General features: G+C 41.4%; 1 protein-coding gene across 1 annotated transcript; it reads left to right on the plus strand.

Annotated features, from left to right (window-relative positions):
* Positions 1-9,407: 9,407 nt before the first annotated feature.
* On the plus strand, positions 9,408-17,746 carry rab14 (RAB14, member RAS oncogene family). Its single transcript, XM_029638565.2, has 8 exons — positions 9,408-9,542; positions 10,416-10,474; positions 10,696-10,749; positions 11,165-11,342; positions 13,670-13,736; positions 13,852-13,939; positions 14,061-14,091; positions 14,200-17,746. The coding sequence occupies exons 2-8, from the start codon at positions 10,423-10,425 to the stop codon at positions 14,375-14,377; spliced, it is 648 nt and encodes a 215-aa protein (XP_029494425.1). The 5' UTR covers positions 9,408-9,542; positions 10,416-10,422; the 3' UTR covers positions 14,378-17,746.
* Positions 17,747-19,394: the final 1,648 nt, after the last annotated feature.

Genomic DNA, 19,394 nt, shown 5'->3' on the forward strand with positions numbered 1-19,394 from the left:
TTTCGTGTGTGTGTGTCAGTAGCTGTGTGTGTGTAACATCATCTGGGATGCCAAGCCAGGGAAAATAATAGATATTACATCCTATGTGTTGTGATAATTGCATTGTTTGCTCTATAACCTGTTAGTTCATAAACTGTACCTTGACACCGAGATATAGGCCTAAGGCTGAGACAATAAGAAGACACATTAGCTACATGTTGACCTTTCTATCCTTTCAGGCCAGGGGCATAATATATGAATTTATAGTTGGATCAGAATCGCCTTTATAATCATTGGCCAGTACGGAGAATGAAGTAAAACCACATGTCCAAATCCCTATCTCCATCTGTGGCTAATTTAGGAAAGGGACAATTTTAGTTAGCTAGCTAGCCACCGGAGGATAACGACACAACGAGATGCAACAATTCAAGTTTTCTGTCAATGACGTTTGGCTTCTGATGTGATGTGATTGCTGTGAAGCCAAAACCAAACTGGTTTCCCTTGACACTTTATTTTGGTGTGCCAGGACCATTCACAGCTGAGCTCACTCAGTTTAGCTCAACGCTAAAAAAAAAAGTACAAAAAGTTCCGTTACAGCCCGTAGAAACATGCCAAACTAAGTATGGAATCAATCTTTTGGATGTTTTTAACATGGTGAGTAAATATCAAATGTAGGTTAGTTATACCTTAAAAACTCAAGTAAAACCTCTTCTGAGTTCCAAAATTACATATGAAATTGAATATTAAAAAATGTACATGGACTTTTGTAAATTCATTATTATACTCCAAAGTGACTTGCAATAAGTATATAAAAAAACAATATCCTCAATATATTTGTATTTTATTTATTTAACCTTTTATTTAACTAGGCAAGTCAGTTAAAAAACAAACATTTTTATTTACAATGGCAGCTTACCAAAAGGCAAAAGGCCTCCTGCAGGGACCGGGGCTGGGATTAAAAATTTAAATATAGAACAAAACACACATCACGACAAGAGAGACACCACAACACTACATAAAGAGAGACCTAAAACAACAACATAAAATGGCAGCAACATATGACAATACATTAAAACACAGCATGGTAGCAACACCACATGACAACTACATGGTAGCAACGCAACATGGCAGCAGCACAACATGGTAGCAGCACAACACATGGTACACACATTATTGGGCACAGACAACAGCACAAAGGCAATAAGGTACAGACACCAATACATCACACGAAGCAGCCCCAACTGTCAGTGAGTGTCCATGATTGAGTTTTTGAATGAAGAGATGGAGAAGAAAACTGCCCAGTTTGAGTGTTTGTTGCAGCTTGTTCAAATTGCTAGCTGCAGCGAATTGAAAGAGGAGCGACCCAGGGATGAGTGTGCTTTGGGGGCCTTTAACAGAATGTGACTGGTAGAACAGGTGTTGTTTGTGGAGGATGAGGGCTGCAGTAGGTATCTCAGATAAGGGGGAGTGAGGCTTAAGAGGGTTTTATAAATAAGCATCAACCAGTGGGTCTTGCGACGGGTATACAGAGATGACTGGTTTACAGAGGAGTATAGAGTACAGTGATGTGTCCCAAAGGAGTATTGGTGGAAAATGTGATGGCCGAATGGTAAAGAACATCTGGCCGCTTGAGAGCACCCTTACCTGCCGATCTATAAATTGCGTCTCCGTAATCTAGCATGGATAGGATGGTCATCTGAATCAGCTTGATCTCCCCCTTTAAGTGAAGGATGCACCGAGACTGCCTTCCAAGCAATGGGAACCTCCCCAGAGAGGAGAGACAGGTTAAAAAGATCAAAGTACTCCCACCAGATAAAGTATTTCCGCCTCAGTGGTCAAAAGTAAATAAAGACGAAAGAAAATGATAAAACCTAATTAGAGTCTGGGACAAACTGAACATATGCATAGGTCATAACATTAATAGTGTGAGAAGCAAAACAAAAAACACACAGTTTACATAACTTATGGTAGCCTAACACCAATATCACACTATCACCAATAGCAACAAGTGTCACATCAAAAGTGACAGGCTCGTGGTGCTGAAAGGACAGCGACCGTAAAAGCCCATTTATGCACCTCTGAAATGTTGTAACAATGCAGAGGCCTCCGTTTAGCACTGTATAGCTCTGCATTGACATGATTGGTTGAGAATATGTGGAGGCAGTACATCCTGTATTAACACAAACTCATTTCCTTCAGAACAAACATGGAGAAATTTGACGAAAGGCTATCAGAAGAAGGTTGCAAATATAAACATCTTTATGATGCCACGTGTAGGGATTTCAAAGACAATAGTTTAGTTTCAACTCCTGAAAAGAGAAGAGGTAAGGTCTTTTTGTTTAGCAAGCCGCTCGTAATTAGCTGGCTAACTATAGAGATTAGCCCTGAATGTCACGCCCTGACCTTAGTTATCTTGTTATGGCTGCATCCCTTGTTCTCAATTTCCACCTGAAGACATACCCTAATATAACTGCCTGTAGCTAAGCCCCAGAGGCAAGGATATGCATATTCTTGGTATCATTTGAATGGAAACATTCTGAGGTTTGTGGAAATGTTAATTGAATGTAGGAGAATATAACACAGTAGATCTGGTGGAAGAAAAGAGAAAGAAAGAGCATACGTTTTCTGTTTTTTATTGTTGTAGCATCATCTTTCACATGTATTAGAATATCCACACAGTCAGATAGGATGCTGGAGTTAATTGTGATGGATAACACAAGCGGGCAACTGTAGGTGTGCAAAGTTTCACACTGATAACTTCAGGAATGGGTGAGCTACATGACATTTAGCATGAAGTCACCCAGGTGTCCCACACAAGTTGCCCAAATGTACCCAAGTGGCCAAATTGGTGAAATGACCTATAACTATATACAACAGTGAAAATAACTATATACAACATATCAAAAACTAATTCTAACACACAAAAAAATATATACAAATATTAGAAAAAAATATTTACCCTTTGGAAGTCCTCTACACAATATTTTGCTGCATGTGCCATGTCCCATAGCAGTCTCTTTCTGATGTAAAGCAGAGGCAAACTGAACAAGTGGTGCAGGTGATGGGGGACTTCATGCGACACAGAACACAACGACGCCTCCATGCTGTAATGAACTGTGGCATATGAACACCACTGGAGGCAGGAGTAGATGGGGCAGAGGTAGAGCGGGCAGCTTGGCACCGGGGGCTCCCAGTCGGAGTCGCTATCACTGTGAAAGAAAACATTAAAAAAAATGTTTGTATTGTATCAGCCTTTTATCATCACATAAAATAAACAGATATGTATTGTATAGAGCAGAGGAAACAGTCACTAAGGTGAAGTGCTGTTCCATTCAACTCCGGCCATTGTTGTGGGCCTGCCCTCCCCCCAACAGCACCCAATGGCTATTTCATATGGAAATGGAGAGGGGTAGCAGGCGCAGTGGCCATGTGTGTGTTTGCTGTTCTACTCCATTCCATTTGAATAAAACATTGAAAATATATATATCTGACATGGAATATACATATATATATATATACATATACACAAGTATTTGATACACTGCAGATTTTGCAGGTTTTCCTACTTACAAAGCATGTAGAGGTCTGTAATTTGTATCATATGTACACTTCAACTGTGAGAGACGGAATCTAAAACAAAAATCCAGAAAATCACATTGTATGATTTTTAAGTAATTAATTTGCATTTTATTACAAATAAGTACTTATTTCAAGCTATCAGGCATTCCCTTGGCAGCATGAGCCTCTCGGTGGATGCTGCAGTGTACCCAAGTGGCCTCGGGAGAAACTGCTTGCATATGCGTTACCACTCTACTATGCCTCCCTGTCATGGCTTTTGCGCCATCAGTACAGATATCAACATGAGCAGCAGCTACGTTTGGATACATACACTGTTAGTGGAATTCTCGCGAGAGAGTAATGGTTAATGTGATTGGATGTTAATTATTTGACAAGGCTACCTGTATTTGACCTTGTGTTGTTATTTTGCTGAACACTAGATAGTTTAGTTTTATTTTTGGCAGTGAAAAGAGGCTACTCAGGCGCGTACCCCTGTTTGGGAATACCTGCTGTAAACAAACAGTGTCCTTTCAGTTGAACGTACTAGCGCTTCGCCTGTCTTCCGGACAGTTGCTAGCTTGTTATCATAACAAATGACTAGCTAGACATTTTACGACTTCGGTGTGTTCGTAAATTCAATCTGGAGTGCTGGAGAGTGCTCAGAGTGCGCTCTGGGTGTTCTTAAATTCAGAGCGTTGTCAGATTGTGTATTTACGAACAGACAGTGTTCAGAGCGCACACTGGACGCTCTGGCCAAGGAGTAGGTTTGTTCTGACTTCACAAAGGCAGTCAAGCACCCAAGCTAACTGGCTAACATGGGCTTGCTAGCTACTTTGACACAAATGAGAGAACACCTCACTCTGACCATTTTACTCACCCTATAGCAGAACTGGTTAGGCTGTTTTCATGTTATCTACAGCGTTGATGACTGACTGTGCTGCTGGCAACAATTTATTTACGCTTTTTTGCCAAAGGTTTACTGACACAAGCCATATTCAACTGGTGTTGATCATTTGTAAATTCATCAGTTATTCTACGTGGCACACACAGATGAGAGTGCTCTGAAATTGGAGTAGATAGCCAAAGCGAATAAACGAACACACCCTAACAATGTCCATTGAGAACCACAACGACTATACCACTTAGCGATGCTAAGAATGATGTGAATAATCAAGTCAATAAACATTGGGTAGTTAAGTTAGATAGCATATTGTTAATATACTTGCAAGTTCGATGTACATTATGTCCCTACCTCAAGCTCCCATGCATAGCGTGAAGTGATCTGATGTTCATATAACCTTTGTCAGAAGTTAGTCACTAAATGCTCCTACCAATATCTCTTGTGTGTTAGGTTGGAACCAGTGTGCAGCAGCATCTGGATACCATCACCCAAAGCAGTCAGCCCTACCTTCTTGCCTTGGGATCCACAAAGTGCAGCATTCACTCCTACTTGTTGTGATCTGCAAGCATACAGTTCCATGCAAGGCTACGGGCCCCATTGGGAGCCTTTTACGAACTCTTTAAGGCGCACTTCGTTGTTGGTACGTCATACAGTACTTGCTTGAGTAACTTCTTCACTTTTGTGCAAACAACCATCTATACCATTGATATGGGGGAAACAAAGGAGACTCCCTGAGTTAAGAGCAAGAATGTTGCGTTAGTGAAGATCTGCTAAGGAGAAATTATTAAGTGTTTTCTATGCAAGACTGAGCATACAAGTTCAAGCACCTTAAAGTAATTAATGGACTCTGTCCAGGGAGAACTCTTCATCTAAAATGTGGTCAGGTGGGATGTTCACATTCCTTTGGTAGCTTTTCTGGTTTTAGAAAGCATTTAAATAATTGCCACATTAGCAGTTAATTTGGTTCAGTCGGTGATGTCGATTTTTTTCAAACCCTCAAAGCACCTTTAACACTTGTAAGGGTAATGCTGTTGGAGAAGTGTTGACTGAAAATGTAGAGTGAGACAGCGATGTCTTCCCCAGACATTTTAAATAGGTGTGCGTCTGTAATTGCTGATCTAAAGGCAGCAGGTGTAGGTCAAAGTACAGTTAATTCTGTTGGGAATTCCATGGAAGAGTTCATGATATCTAACAGCGAGCTGAAGAAACTGTCATTAAGCATGTTCTGTGTGATGAAGGACAAACTGAAATGTTTGAGGAATGAAAGAAAGTCGAGGAATGTTTTGAAGGGTTAGAGAATCCTTTCACTGTGCTAAATTCTGAATACAAGAGGTCCACATTCTTTCACAGAGAAGTGGGAAACTGTAGAACCAGTTGAACATGTCATTGGCTCAAGATTTGACACAAGACGAAAAGGACTGGAACATATGACCAGATTGCAGTTCAAGACAAATTTATGTATGTTCCAATATTGTCTACCTTGCAGTCAATATTAAAAAGTCAACATGTTTCAGAGATGTTGCAAAGACGCGATTACCAGTGACACAAGACTGTGATATTTGTGATGGATATTTTATTAAGAGTCACCCTCTGTTCTCAATAGACAGGCACGCAATACAGATTAAATTGTCCTATAATGATTTTGAGGTTGCAAACCCTTTGGGTTCCAAGCGAGGAATTCATAAATTGGGTGCTATATATTTTACTTTTTAAGGAACTTCTCTCATAAATGGAATTCTTGTTTGACTAACATACACCTGTGAGAACTTGTTAGAGGGTGTGGCCCAGTGCAAGTTGAAGTTATTATTTCTTTAGCTGATGGAAAAACATGTAACATCAGCAGAATTAAAGATTTAAGAATACAAAGTTTTGATTATGGATTCATGAAAAGAAACAATAAACCAGTGGCTGTGAATTTATCAGAAGGATCGAATGATTTGTGACTTAATGCAATTTTGTCATGGTGCCTACTGAGAAACATTCTTATTTTGGGGGGATTTGGTACCTTCTACTAACCAGCACTGAGGCCTACTCCTTTTACGACTTCAAATAGTTAACATAATATTTTCTCCTATGTTTATTTAAAACATTTGATTGTGGAGCACCGCAAACTATTTAAACAGTTTCCCCAGAAAACTTTTACCAGAGCACCATTTTCTAATTCATTATCCCCACTGCATCCAGAAAATTTGACCTGTAATTCATAGTTGGGGTATGAAGGTAAGCATAATTTAAAAAAAATTGTTTTGTTTTCTTTCATGTCGACAACCTGCATTATCATAGATGATTTGATATACAAATGTCGTATAGAATGAATAACACATTTGTTGTCCCATATTGCTTTTTCTGGTGAGCATGTCACTTGTGATGTTGACATTGATCTGTAAATGGTTACATTGATTAAAAGGAAAGGTGAGGGTGGGTTGATGTGCATTAACATTGAAATTGATGACATTTACAATAAATGTTGGACATTTATCATGTGGAGTTGTGTTTATTCACATATATTGACACCAAGTTAAGTAATTTGGTAACAGTAACTTTCTGGATAACACTAGAGAACAAAGTGTCAATTTTAACACAACTTTGAGTATACTTGACTCTGAAAAGAGTGATTAAATAACACTGGAGAGTATAACTAAACCAGTGTTAAATATTATTACACATTTGTGTGAATTTTAAAACCATTTTGAGTCAAATTAACTCTGAAAATGTGACACTACCTGAAGATGAACTTTAACTATATAGACTGGGACCAAATGTTATCTGAAACAGAGTTTAATTAAACTATAGGAGTTAAATTAACACTTGTATTTTTACTGTGGTAGGAGCAGCGTAAAAGAGGGTAGCCCTATGGCTTGGGGGTAGAAGCTGTTAAGAAGCCTTTTGGACCTAGACTTGGTGCTCCGGTACCGCTTTCCATGCGGTAGCAGAGAAAACAAGCTGGAGTCTTTGACATTTTTTTTGTGGGGGGGGGGGGGGGGGGGGCAAAGCCTGGTATAAAGGTCCTGGATGGCAGGAAGCTTGGCCCCAGTGATGTACTGGGCCAGACGCACTACTCTGTAGTGCCTAGCAGTCGGAGGCCGAGCAGTTGCCATACCAGGCAGTGATGCAACCAGTGGATGCTCTCGATGGTGCAGCTGTAGAACCTTTTGAGGATCTGAGGACCCATGCCAAATCTTTTCAGTCTCCTGAGGGCAATAGGTTTTGTCGTGCCCACTTCACGACTGTCTTATGTTTGGACCATGATAGTTTGTTTTGATGTGGACACCAAGGAACTTGAAGCTCTCAACCTGCTCCACTGCAGCCCCGTCGATGAGAATGGGGGCATGCACGGTCCTCCTTTTCCTGTAGTCCACAATTATCTCCTTTGTCTTGATCACGTTGTGGGAGAAGTTGTTGTCCTGGCACCACATGGCCAGGTCTCTGACCACCTCCATATAGGCTGTCTCACTGTTGGTGATCAGGCCTACTACTGTTGTGTAATCTGCAAACTTGATGATGGTGTTGGGAGTCGTGCTTGGCCATGCAGTCATGAGTGAACAGGGAGTACAGGATGGGACTGAGCACGCACCCCTGAGGGGCCCCCGTGTTGAGGATCAGCGTGGCAGATGTGTTATGTGCATTACCACCTGGGGGCGTCCTGTCAGGAAGTCCAGGATCCAGTTGCAGAGGGAGGTGTTTAGTGATGAGCTTTGAGGGCACTATGGTGTTGAACGCTGAGCTGTACTCAGTGAATAGCATTCTCACATAGGTGTTTCTTTTGTCCAGGTGGGAAAGGGCAGTGTTGACTGCAATAGAGATTGCATCATCTGTGGATCTGTTGGGGCGGTATGCAAATTGGAGTGGGTCTAGGGATTCTTGGATAATGGTGTTGATGTGAGCCATGACCAGCCTTCCAAAGCACTTTCATGGCTACAGACGTGAGTGCTACGGTTCGGTAGTCATTTAGGCAGGTTACCTTAGAGTTCTTGGGCACAGGGACTATTGTGGTCTGCTTAAAACATGTTATTACAGACTCAGTCAGGGACAGGTTGAAAATGTCACTGAAAGACACTTGCCAGTTGGTCAGCGCATGCTCGGAGTACACGTCCTGGTAAATCTGACCATAATTCTATCCTGATTCATGCTTACAAGCAAAAACTATAGCAGGAAGCACCAGTGACTCGGTCAGTTAGAAAGTGGTCAGATGAAGCAGATGCTAAGCTACATAACTGTTTTGCTAGCACAGACTGCAATATGTTCTGGGAATCTTACGATGGCATTGAGGAGTACACCACAGTCACTGGCTTCATCAACAAGTGCCTCGATGACGTCGTCCCCACAGTGACTGTATGTACATACCCCAACCAGAAGCCATGGACTACAGGCAACATCCGCACTAAGCTAAAGAGTAGAGCTGCTGCTTTCAAGGAACGGGACTCCAACCCGGAAGCTTATAAAATCCTTGTAAGAAATCAATGTTTTAACACAAATAAAATTTGATTTGTCATAAGGTGAATGCACCAATTTGTAAGTCGCTCTGGATAAGAGCGTCTGCTAAATGACTTAAATGTAATGTAAATGTAATTTGTGCCCCCCTCCAGCCAGGCATTATCCTGCATGTTTTGAGTTTAGGGTGTGTGTCCCAATATCTATAAATGTCACCCCTTTTGCAGTCAAATATTTTTCACAACAATCCATTTCATAAATGAGAGACAGAGATTTTTTTTAAAAGATGGTTGTGTTTTGTTCTACATTTGGTAGGGGTATCTCAAAAACTAAAGCCATTTTTGAGGATTGGCCACTAAAGCCTAGCTTAACTTCTTTCAGAGTGAAGTAACTGGTAGTTTTTTAAACGGTCTTTTCAGAGTAGCTTCCCCAACAGTGTCATTTATACACATTATCACATAATTTACACATCATTGGAAAAACCCCATGGGAAAAAATGATCACTTCCATATCCGTGCAGCTTTAGCTGAGTGTACTCCTGTCCAGTAGGTTGCGGTATACAGCTGAACTTGGTTGCGCTAGCTGTTATTGATGAAGAATTGTGAAAGCCTCTTAAAAGGACCGATTTATCAGATCGCCGGGTTAGACTGCTAGATAAGTATTCAAATACAAGGTAAAACAAAGACATGTATCATGTTTATCTGAAATTGGGGAATTCAAGTTTGGTACCGCTCAACGTTACTTTAAATTAGCTAAATGCGTAACGTTAGCTAGCTAATGCTAACTTGAGCAAGAGTCAGCTAGCTAACTAGCTAGCAACTGAATGGGAGTTCCCTTTGGCCAACGTTACAATTGCCAATGTAGAACGCTAGGTTTTCCCCATTACATTACTGTTTCGTCCTTTTCCTCTGATCTAGCTAGCACCACATTTTCAACAATCGAATAGGCTTAACTTAGGGTGTGTTCGTAAATTGACTTTTGAGTGCCAGAGTGCGCTCTGGGCGTTTTTAAATTCAGTGTTGTCAGATTGTCCGTTCGTAAATGAGCGTTCAGAGTGCACACTGGACGCTCTGGCGGAAGAATAGGGTCCGAGTGTTCTAACTTCACAACGGCAGTCAAGCACCCAAACTAACTGAGATAACAGCTCACACTGACCATTTTACTCACCCTAGCAGTTGGTGGCTGTTGCTGTGCTGTTGGCAACACGTTAATTACGTTTTTATTCAACCGGTGTTGAGCGTTCATAAATTCATCAGGTTTTCTGTGCTCTGGCACACTGACGAGAGTGCTCTGAAATCGGAGTAGATAGCCAAAGTGAATTTGCAGTTCGCAATATGTTTATTATGGCATAGGGTAGATGACGAGAAAATGTATTGGTTTGCTGACTAGCTAGCTAACGTTATAGCTAGTTTATGGTTTTCAATTCGAGCTTGACTGTTGTAATGGGCCTCAGGCTGTGGCATGGTTGTTTATAGTTTACATTCTGGTTGGTGTTATTGCTAGCTAGAAAGTTTCATTAAAATTGACGTTCCTTTCTTTATTCAAGAGCCGAAATGACTACTGCTCCATACAACTACTCCTACATCTTCAAATACATTATTATTGGTAAGTGGATTCCCATATTTTACATAGCTCACTGAAATGAATCTGAATGTTAGTTGATGTCTCATGAGATGAGAATACTGCTTAAGTGTACATACTTATCCTCTTTTATAAATGAGCCCAACTACAACACTCTTCCCATAAATCTTCAACATCACTGTTTCATATAAGCCTTTGAATAATTGTAAGCATTGCCTATATTGCTTTGTTTTCTCCCACTACAGGGGATATGGGTGTAGGGAAATCATGCCTGCTTCACCAGTTCACAGAAAATAAATGTGAGTATGGTCTAAAAAGCAGTGGTGTCTCCTTTATGGAAGACTGTACACAATCATGTTACTGTACCACTGCATGTTTACATAGTTTACTTTCCATTCAAGGTTACATAATCCAGGGATGTATTCATTAATGCACACTAGCAAAACATTTTACAACAAAATCAAGTGTTTATTCAGTATCATAATGACCTTTTATTTGCCAAGTACATTTACATTAATATACAAACAGAATACAGGCAAGTCACCATGAAGAATATGATTTATTGGACAAATTGGGATTAGACCCTCCTGTTTACTTTAGTTTGGTTCCTAGTGAATACACCTCTGTTAACAAACCAAGAAATGTGCACTGCACTCAAGATACTCTCTTCAATAGATACTTTTAGTAAGCTAATAGGGCCTGTTTTCCCAACAGTCATGGCAGACTGCCCCCACACTATTGGAGTCGAGTTTGGCACAAGGATAATCGAGGTGAGCGGCCAGAAGATCAAACTGCAGATCTGGGACACTGCGGGACAGGAGCGCTTCAGGGCCGTCACACGCAGCTACTACAGGGGAGCAGCAGGGGCACTCATGGTCTATGACATCACCAGGTAGGCCAGGATCTCAGCTGGGCTTTACTTGAAGTGACTATCAGGGCCAGCACCAGAACTAAGCAGTTGGACGGGCGTTGGATTTCCATAAGGGGACAAAAATGTTTTACGCTAGAACTGCTTTGCTTCGAGGGACCCCCCCCCTTCAAGCTAATGAGCAGTCATTCTGATTGCAACATTCTAACAGTGTTATTAATACATTTCATATATGCTATCGCAAATATAATAATTTGGTTGTGTTTATGAAGGTCTTAGGTAACATTAGAATACGATTACATTTTTTCCCCCAAATAACACAACCATTTTCATTAGTTTGTTATTGTTGGATATACACTACATTACCAAAAGTATGTGGACACCTGCTTGTCGAACATCTCATTACAAAATCATGGGCATTAATATGGAGTTGGTCCCTTCCTTTTGCTGCTATAACAGCCTCCATTCAGCCACGAGCATTAGTGAGGTTGGGCGATTAGGCTTGGCTCGCAGTCGTCCTTCCAATTCCTGCCGAAGGTGTTCGATGGAGTTCAGGTCAGGCCTCTGTGCAGGCCAGTCAAGTTCTTCCACACCAATCTTGACAAACATTTCTGTATTATCCTCGCTTTGTGTACAGGGGCATTGTCATTCTGAAACAGGACAGGGCCTTCCCCAAACTGTTGCCACAAAGTTGGAAGCACAGAATTGTCTAGAAAAGGGGTAGGCAACCCTGGTCCCTGGAGTGAGGCAGGCACTTCATGGTTTTGATTTAACTGACCTGGAAGACCAGGTGTGTTGAATTTAGGCAATCATTGAACTGATCAATTAGCTCAGTTGGTCAAGTGTGGTGCCTAGCTGGAACAAAATCTTGCAATACCTGCGGCACTCCAGGAACAGGGTTGCCAACCCCTGGTCTAGAATGTCATTGTATGCTGTAGTGTTAAGATTTCTGTTAACTGAAACTAAAGGGCCTAGTACAAACCATGAAAAACAGCCCCAGACCATTAGTCATCCACCAAACTTTACAGTTGGCACTATGCATTTGGGCAGGTAGCGTTCTCCTGGCATCCACCAATCCCAGATTCGTCTATTGGACTGCCAGATGGTGAAGCGTAATTCATCACTCCAGAGAATGCATTTCCACTGCTCCAGAGTCCAATGGCGGTGAGCTTTACACCACTCCAGACCACACTTGGCATTGCGCATGGTGATCTTAGGCTTGTGTGCGGCTGCTTGGCCATGGAAACCCATTTCATGAAGCTCCCGACAAACAGTTCTTGTGCTGACATTGCTTCGAAAGGCAGTTTGGAACTCGGTAGTGGGTGATGCAACTGAAGACAGACAATTTTTACGTGCTTCAGTCCCGTTCTGTGAGCTTGTGTGGCCTACCACTTCACGGATTAGCCGTTGTTGCTCCTAGATGTTTCCACTTCAAAATAAGAGCACTTATAGTTAACCGGGGCAGCTCTAGCATGGCAAAAATGTGAAGAACTGATTTGTTGGAAAGGTGGCATCCTATGACTGTCCCACATTGAAAGTCTCTGAGCTTTTCAGTAAGGCCATTCAACTGCCAATGTTTGTCTATGGAGATTGCATGGATGTGTGCTCAATTTTATACACCTGTTAGCAACGGAGGTGGGTGAAATAGCCAAATCCATTAATTTGAAGGGGTGTCTACATACTTGTGTGTGTGTGTGTGTATATATATATATATATATTGTGTGTGTATATATATATATATATATATATATATATATATATATATATATATATATATATATATATAGTGTATCTGGTGCTGTCTGGACAAAAAGAGTATGACATGCCATAGTATTTTTGTCCAGACAGCATCACATACACGGGCCACACACTGAGATAGAGGAATGCTGGTTCGGTTGACTTATGAGATTGATGCGTCTTTCTGTCGGCTCGTGTCCCGTTTTAAATAAATTATCTATATTTGATTTGGACGGGCAAGGGGATACGGTAGAGCGGACCAGGCCCCTTAAGGCCCGCCCATAACGCCGGCTCTGGCGACTATTAAATTGATTATTTATCTAGCCTCACAGATTAAGCCCTGGACTAAAAAGCATGTTTAATGGAGAATGTCAATTTAAAGTGCTTTTTAAATCCAGGCCTATGCAAAATTTGGGTTTCGACAAACCAGCCCATAAGGTGCCCAGCATTTGAGTGTTGAGAATTAGCATGGATTCAGTAACCCCATTTAACCTTTTGTTCAATTTCCATTGTCTTGTATTCACAATGACTTATCTGGTATTATGTCTTTGTACATTTGAACTGAAATTCTATTATTGTTATGGTTTCAAATGTTATCTTGTCCTTTCCTGTAGGAGAAGCACATACAACCACCTTAGCAGCTGGCTGACTGATGCTAGAAACCTCACCAACCCTAATACTGTGAGTCAGCCAGCTGGAAATCTGAACTCCTGATCAGACTGTGGGATGTCTTTACAAGACAGTTGTATATTTCCATGCTGCCATGACAACCCTGGCCTGTGTGCTATCTCCCCAGGTGATCATTCTTATTGGTAACAAGGCAGACTTGGAGGCCCAGCGAGATGTAACCTATGAGGAGGCTAAGCAGTTTGCTGAGGAGAACGGTAAGATTTATCACTGCAGATCTCCATGTACTGTAGATCATGGGAAATCAAAGTTGGAACAATCACTTTCTATTTGCAAAAACTTTTCTTATGAACCTAATTCAGTCTTTTGTTTTTGTAGGTCTATTGTTCCTAGAGGCTAGTGCAAAGACGTAAGTTAACACACCCAAATGTGTTCACTTGCATAAAAGAGTGCATTGAAGTTACTAGGGGACTAGTCAGTCTATTGTGCCTGAGTCTGTTGTTTTCCTGTAACCCAGGGGTGAGAATGTGGAGGACGCGTTCCTGGAGGCAGCCAAGAAGATCTACCAGAACATTCAGGACGGAAGCCTGGACCTGAACGCCGCCGAGTCTGGTGTCCAGCACAAGCCCTCCGCCCCGCAGGGCGGACGGCTGACCAGTGAACCGCAGCCTCAGAAGGAAAGCTGCAGCTGCTAATGACCCCACCCACTGACCCTCCAGCTGACCTTTGCCCCCTGTGCCACAGCCTCCCTCTACCACCCAGGAGCCCACATGCCTCCACCAAGGCACTGACATGACAGTCCCAGTAGGCTCTGAGCCAGGGATGGGCATTATACCATTCCCAGCCATCTCCCTCTCATCTCTCTCTTTCTCTCTCTGTCTCCCCGTATCTATCTCACACGGCTATGCTGTATGTCCCCATAGCCTACATAACCCAGTGCACCCAGCACCTATGATGAGATGAGCAAGCTTCATGGGTCACACATTGTGACTAGAACACAGCAACAGAGAAATAGGCCTTTGTGGCTGGCTGGCTGCTCTACTGAAGAAAATGCCTTTTTCTATCCACAGAAGAAACCATGATGTGTATAACTATAAATGGAATGATTCATCACTCTTGTGGTGTTTTGAATGTAGTACTGTTTTAATTCAAATTAAATTATTAAGAGTGGCTGCAAAATACTCAGCAAACAGGCACAGATACCAAAGATAATGGATGCATGATTCACTCAAGGTGTATAACCATTTACCAAATTGTTCATTCTTTTTAAACGTTTCCGGAGGTTTTATCCGTCTTGGAATTACGTTGGATTTACTTTTTGTTCGATATAATTAATATAAAATATTTGTTATTTTTGTACCCATTTATTTTAATGAACATTAGTGGGAAATGATGGGTACAGTATCATGTAGAATATGAGCGTGTGAAAGACCAAATTGTCAAATTTCTTAGGTGCCTCAATGAGAGAGGTCTGACCTGTAGCATGTACTATTGGAAAATTAGACAGAACACTGGCGTTGGAGTCCAAGAGAAATCTTTGCACTTTTTGTGATGTGGTCTGGAGGCCGTTTCGGTGGAGATGGAGCTCCAGCAGGGGGGTTTTCACTAGAAACTATACGGAAGCAAACAGGGAGGGAAAAACCTAATTGTTCAATGAATACACCCCATCAGTAGAGATTCTGATCAGTGAGACATCTCGGATGCCCACTCCAGCTGTGACTCAAATGGGAGTATTGTATGTGGATCTATGGTGGCTGTGAAAATTGGTCATCCTGCTCAGCCCGTGGCTTTGTATTATTCCTATTCCTATGTCCCCTGGGGCACTTTAGTAGGACTTAGCTAGTGAGCTGAGGTTGTGAGGTGGTTCAGCAATGCACCTCTCCCTTTGATTGATGTAATCTCAGGGACTTCATCTCACTGCTTGCATCCCAAATTGTACCCAAAGGACTGGTCAGAAGTCGTGCACTGCATAGGTAATATTGCGGCATTTGGGATGCGACCCTCTTGATCACACCCCCCATATCATTCTCTCTGTGATTGTTTTTGCCTAATTTAGTGTTAACTTGTTACGCAGACTAATGTAGAACGCCGTTCTGAAAATTCAATAGGCAAACATTTCAATATTAGATTCATAACTATATTTTGATATATTTTACTGCCTCTCTTCAGATCATATGCACAGATTGTACAAAACATTAGGGACACATTAATATTGAGCTGCACCCGCTTTTGCCCCCAGAACAGCCTCACTTTGTTGGGGCATGGACTCTACAATGTGTCAAGCTTTCCACAAGGATGCTAGCCCATGTTGACTCGATGCTTCCCACAGTTTTGTCAAGTTGGCTGGATGTCCTTTGGTTGGTGGACCATTGTTGATACACAAGGGAAACGGTTGAGCATGAAAAACCCAGTAACGTTGCAGTTCTTGACACCTACTACCATACCTCATTCAAAGGCACAAAAATATGTTGTATTTTTTTGTCTGGTTTGTTCCGATTCTAATAACACCAGATTCATTCCCTTCTTGTAATGGAGCATCGAGGAGCGCTGTCTGAGCCACGCAGATATCTTAGCTACTCACCTAAAGCGGTTCCTGTCCCTTTTCTTCATGTCTTAGCAGGGGTGTATTCCAGAGGAGGCTGGTGGCAGGCCCTATAGGAGGACGGGCTCATTTTAATGGTAGAAATGGAACGGAGTCAAACAAGTTGATTGATGTTACGATTCCATTCCAGACTTTACAATGAACTCTTCCTCCACCAGATTCCTCTGGAATATACACTATGAACCAAATGAAAGCAAATGGATAAGGACCTACCTGAATTTGTCCAATAACAAACCCTTGTTTTTGTTGCAAAATGTTTTCTAATGCAAATCGTTTTGCACTAATGAATACACCCCAGAGGATAGGAAAGCTCATTCCTCAACCATTTCACAACAATAATCTCCACATTGGGATGACCACACGTGGTGCATTCTGTAGAGAGCTTAAGTTTCTCATGTTTTGTGAAATATATTTTTCTTACTAATCTTTCATTGAAGTCATTCCATATTTACTTTTCCATTTACCTTGACATCACTGATGTACTTGATTTCTTAGTTGGAGAGATGTCGAGCTATGATTCTGAAGGCTTTTTTTTTTTCCCAGCAGAGGTGTTAGTGTGTTATGTTCAATCTGTATCGCAACGCAGCAGTGGTGTTATCTTGAAAATGGGCTTAGAAGATACAACTGTAATGCAATTTCTCAAAGCTCGATGCACTGTAAAAAGACTGGTCCAGTCCGCCTTTCACTCAAGTTTTTTGGTGGCATGAAGAGACTGGCTAATATTAGTTGTGGTGCTTTTCCCCATGCGGTCTCCTTGGAAGTGTTGAAAAGGATTTAAATTGGTCTCATTAAATGTAGCTCCATCACGTAAGCCTAGTCTCATATTCACAAAGCAGCTGAGTGGGAGAGAATCTAGGATCAGGTCCCACCCTGTCCATGTAGTCTTATTCATTATGATCTAAAAGGCTAAACTAATCCTGGATCCACACTCTTACTCTGATAGGCTTGACACATATGGTCCCTGGTCAAAAATCTTACGTGTTGGAATTGGTTCACTGATGGCTAGCCATTTCTGTTTGTAATGATTTTCTTTGATTAATGTAAAAAAAATTGTCTTGAGCAAATGTACAATTGAGTTTGCATAATGTACTTTCATTATTGAATTACTTTATTTAGATAACCATTATTGTACATTCTTTATACTCTTGTGAATCTAAGCACAGATGCTCTTGACAAAACCAGATTATAAAAAGTTTCTGTGTAATAATACTTGCTTCGAAGGACCACCTCTTTAACCATGGTAAAATATTTATGGATAAACAACTCTTAATCTCAGTTGAGCTTTCTGTAATTAGATTTTCTTCTGGATTAAGGACAATCTTGTGTGTGGTAACTAGGGATGTGCATCTTTCCCTTTAAAGATGACTCGGTACGTATCTATACTGAACAAAAAAATAAATGCAACAAGTAAAATGTTGGTCCCATGTTTCATGTGCTGAAATAAAAGATCCCAGTAATATTCCATACGCCAAATATGTTTATTTCTCTCATTGTGTGCACAAATTTGTTTACATCCCCGTTAGTGAGCTTTTCTCCTTTGCAATGACAACGCAGCCACCTGATAGGTGTGGCATATTAAGAAGCTGATAAAACAGCATGATCATTACGTGCACCTTGTCCTGGGGACAATAAAAGGCCACTCTACGATGCCACAGATGTCTCATGTTTTGAGGAAGTGTGCTGACATGCTGACTGCAGGAATGTCCACCAGAGCTGTTGTCAGAGAATTGAATGTTAATTTCTCCACTATAAACCGCCTCCAATGTCATTTTAGAGAATTTGGCAGAACATCCAACCGGCCTTACAACCTCAGACCACGTGTAACCATGCCAGCCCAGGACCTCCACATCCAGCTTCTTCTGAGACCAGCCAGCCGGACAGCTGATGAAACTGAGTATTTCTGTATGTAATAAAGCCCTTTTGTGGGGGAAAACTAATTCTGCTTGGCTGCCCAGTGGGTGGGTTTATGCCCTCCCAGACCCACCTATGGCTGAGCCCCTGCCCAGTCATGTAAAATCCAAAGAGTAGGGCCTAATGAATACATTTCAATTGACTGATTTCCTTATATCAGTGGTTCCCAAACTTTTTATAGCCCTTCAAACATTCAACCTCCAGCTGCATACCCCCTCTAGCATCTGGGTCAGCGCACTCTTAAATGTTTTTTGACATCATTGTAAGCCTGCCACACACACTATACAATACATTTATTAAACACAAGAATGAGTGAGTTGTCGTCACAACCCGGCTCGTGGGAAGTGACAAAGAGCTCTTATAGGACCAGGGCACAAATAATAATAACTTCAACCATCTTACATATTAAACCTTATTTGTTCATCAAAAATTGTGAATAACTCACCACAGGTTAATGAAAAGAGTGTGCTTGAAAGGATGCACATAACTCTGCAATGTTGGGTTGTATTGGAGAGAGTTTGTCTTAAATAATTTTCCAGTCTGTGCCTGTATTTAGTTTTCATGCTGTGTCTTAACAGTGCGATTTGCCAAGGCAGCATACTCTGGAGCAATGCCCAATCAAGAAATCTGGCATTGACTTCTGATTAAATTTAATTGACGCTCTCTTGTTCAGATATCGGTAAGTGGACTGGAGGCAGGGCATTAAAGGGATAACGAATCCAGTTGTTTGTTTCATCCGTTTCGGGAAAATACCTGCGTAATTGCCCACCCAACTCACTCAGGTGCTTCGCTATATCACATTTGACATTGTCCATAAGCTTGAGTTCATTTGCACACAAACAAATCATACAATGATGGAAAGACCTGTGTGGTGTCCTTGTTAATGCAGACAGAAGAGCTCCAACTTCTTAATCATAGCCTCAATTTTGTCCTGCACATTGAATATAGTTGTGGAATGTCCCTGTAATCCTAGATTCAGATCACTCAGGTGAGAAAAAAACATCACCCAGATAGGACAGTCGTGTGAGAAACTAGTACAAGTGGTCAGGCAATTTAAATTTATGGTCAGTAAAGAACACTTTAAACTCATCTCTCAATTAAAAGTGTCAATACTTTGCCTCTTGATAACCAGCGCACTTCTGTATGTTGTAAAAGTGTTACCCATATCATTGCATAGTGCCGAAAATACATTCAGGGGC

Source organism: Oncorhynchus nerka, linkage group LG27, assembly GCF_034236695.1.
Source record: "Oncorhynchus nerka isolate Pitt River linkage group LG27, Oner_Uvic_2.0, whole genome shotgun sequence".
In the NCBI taxonomy this organism is placed as follows: domain Eukaryota; kingdom Metazoa; phylum Chordata; class Actinopteri; order Salmoniformes; family Salmonidae; genus Oncorhynchus; species Oncorhynchus nerka.

Excerpts from the sequence above, each read along its gene's own strand:
- rab14 (XM_029638565.2), top strand. The coding sequence starts at position 10,423 with ATGACTACTGCTCCATACAACTACTCCTACATCTTCAAATACATTATT. Across the intron at positions 13,737-13,851 it reads ACCTCACCAACCCTAATACT|GTGATCATTCTTATTGGTAA; the intron begins GTGAGTCAGCCA and ends CTATCTCCCCAG. Across the intron at positions 14,092-14,199 it reads CTAGAGGCTAGTGCAAAGAC|GGGTGAGAATGTGGAGGACG; the intron begins GTAAGTTAACAC and ends CCTGTAACCCAG.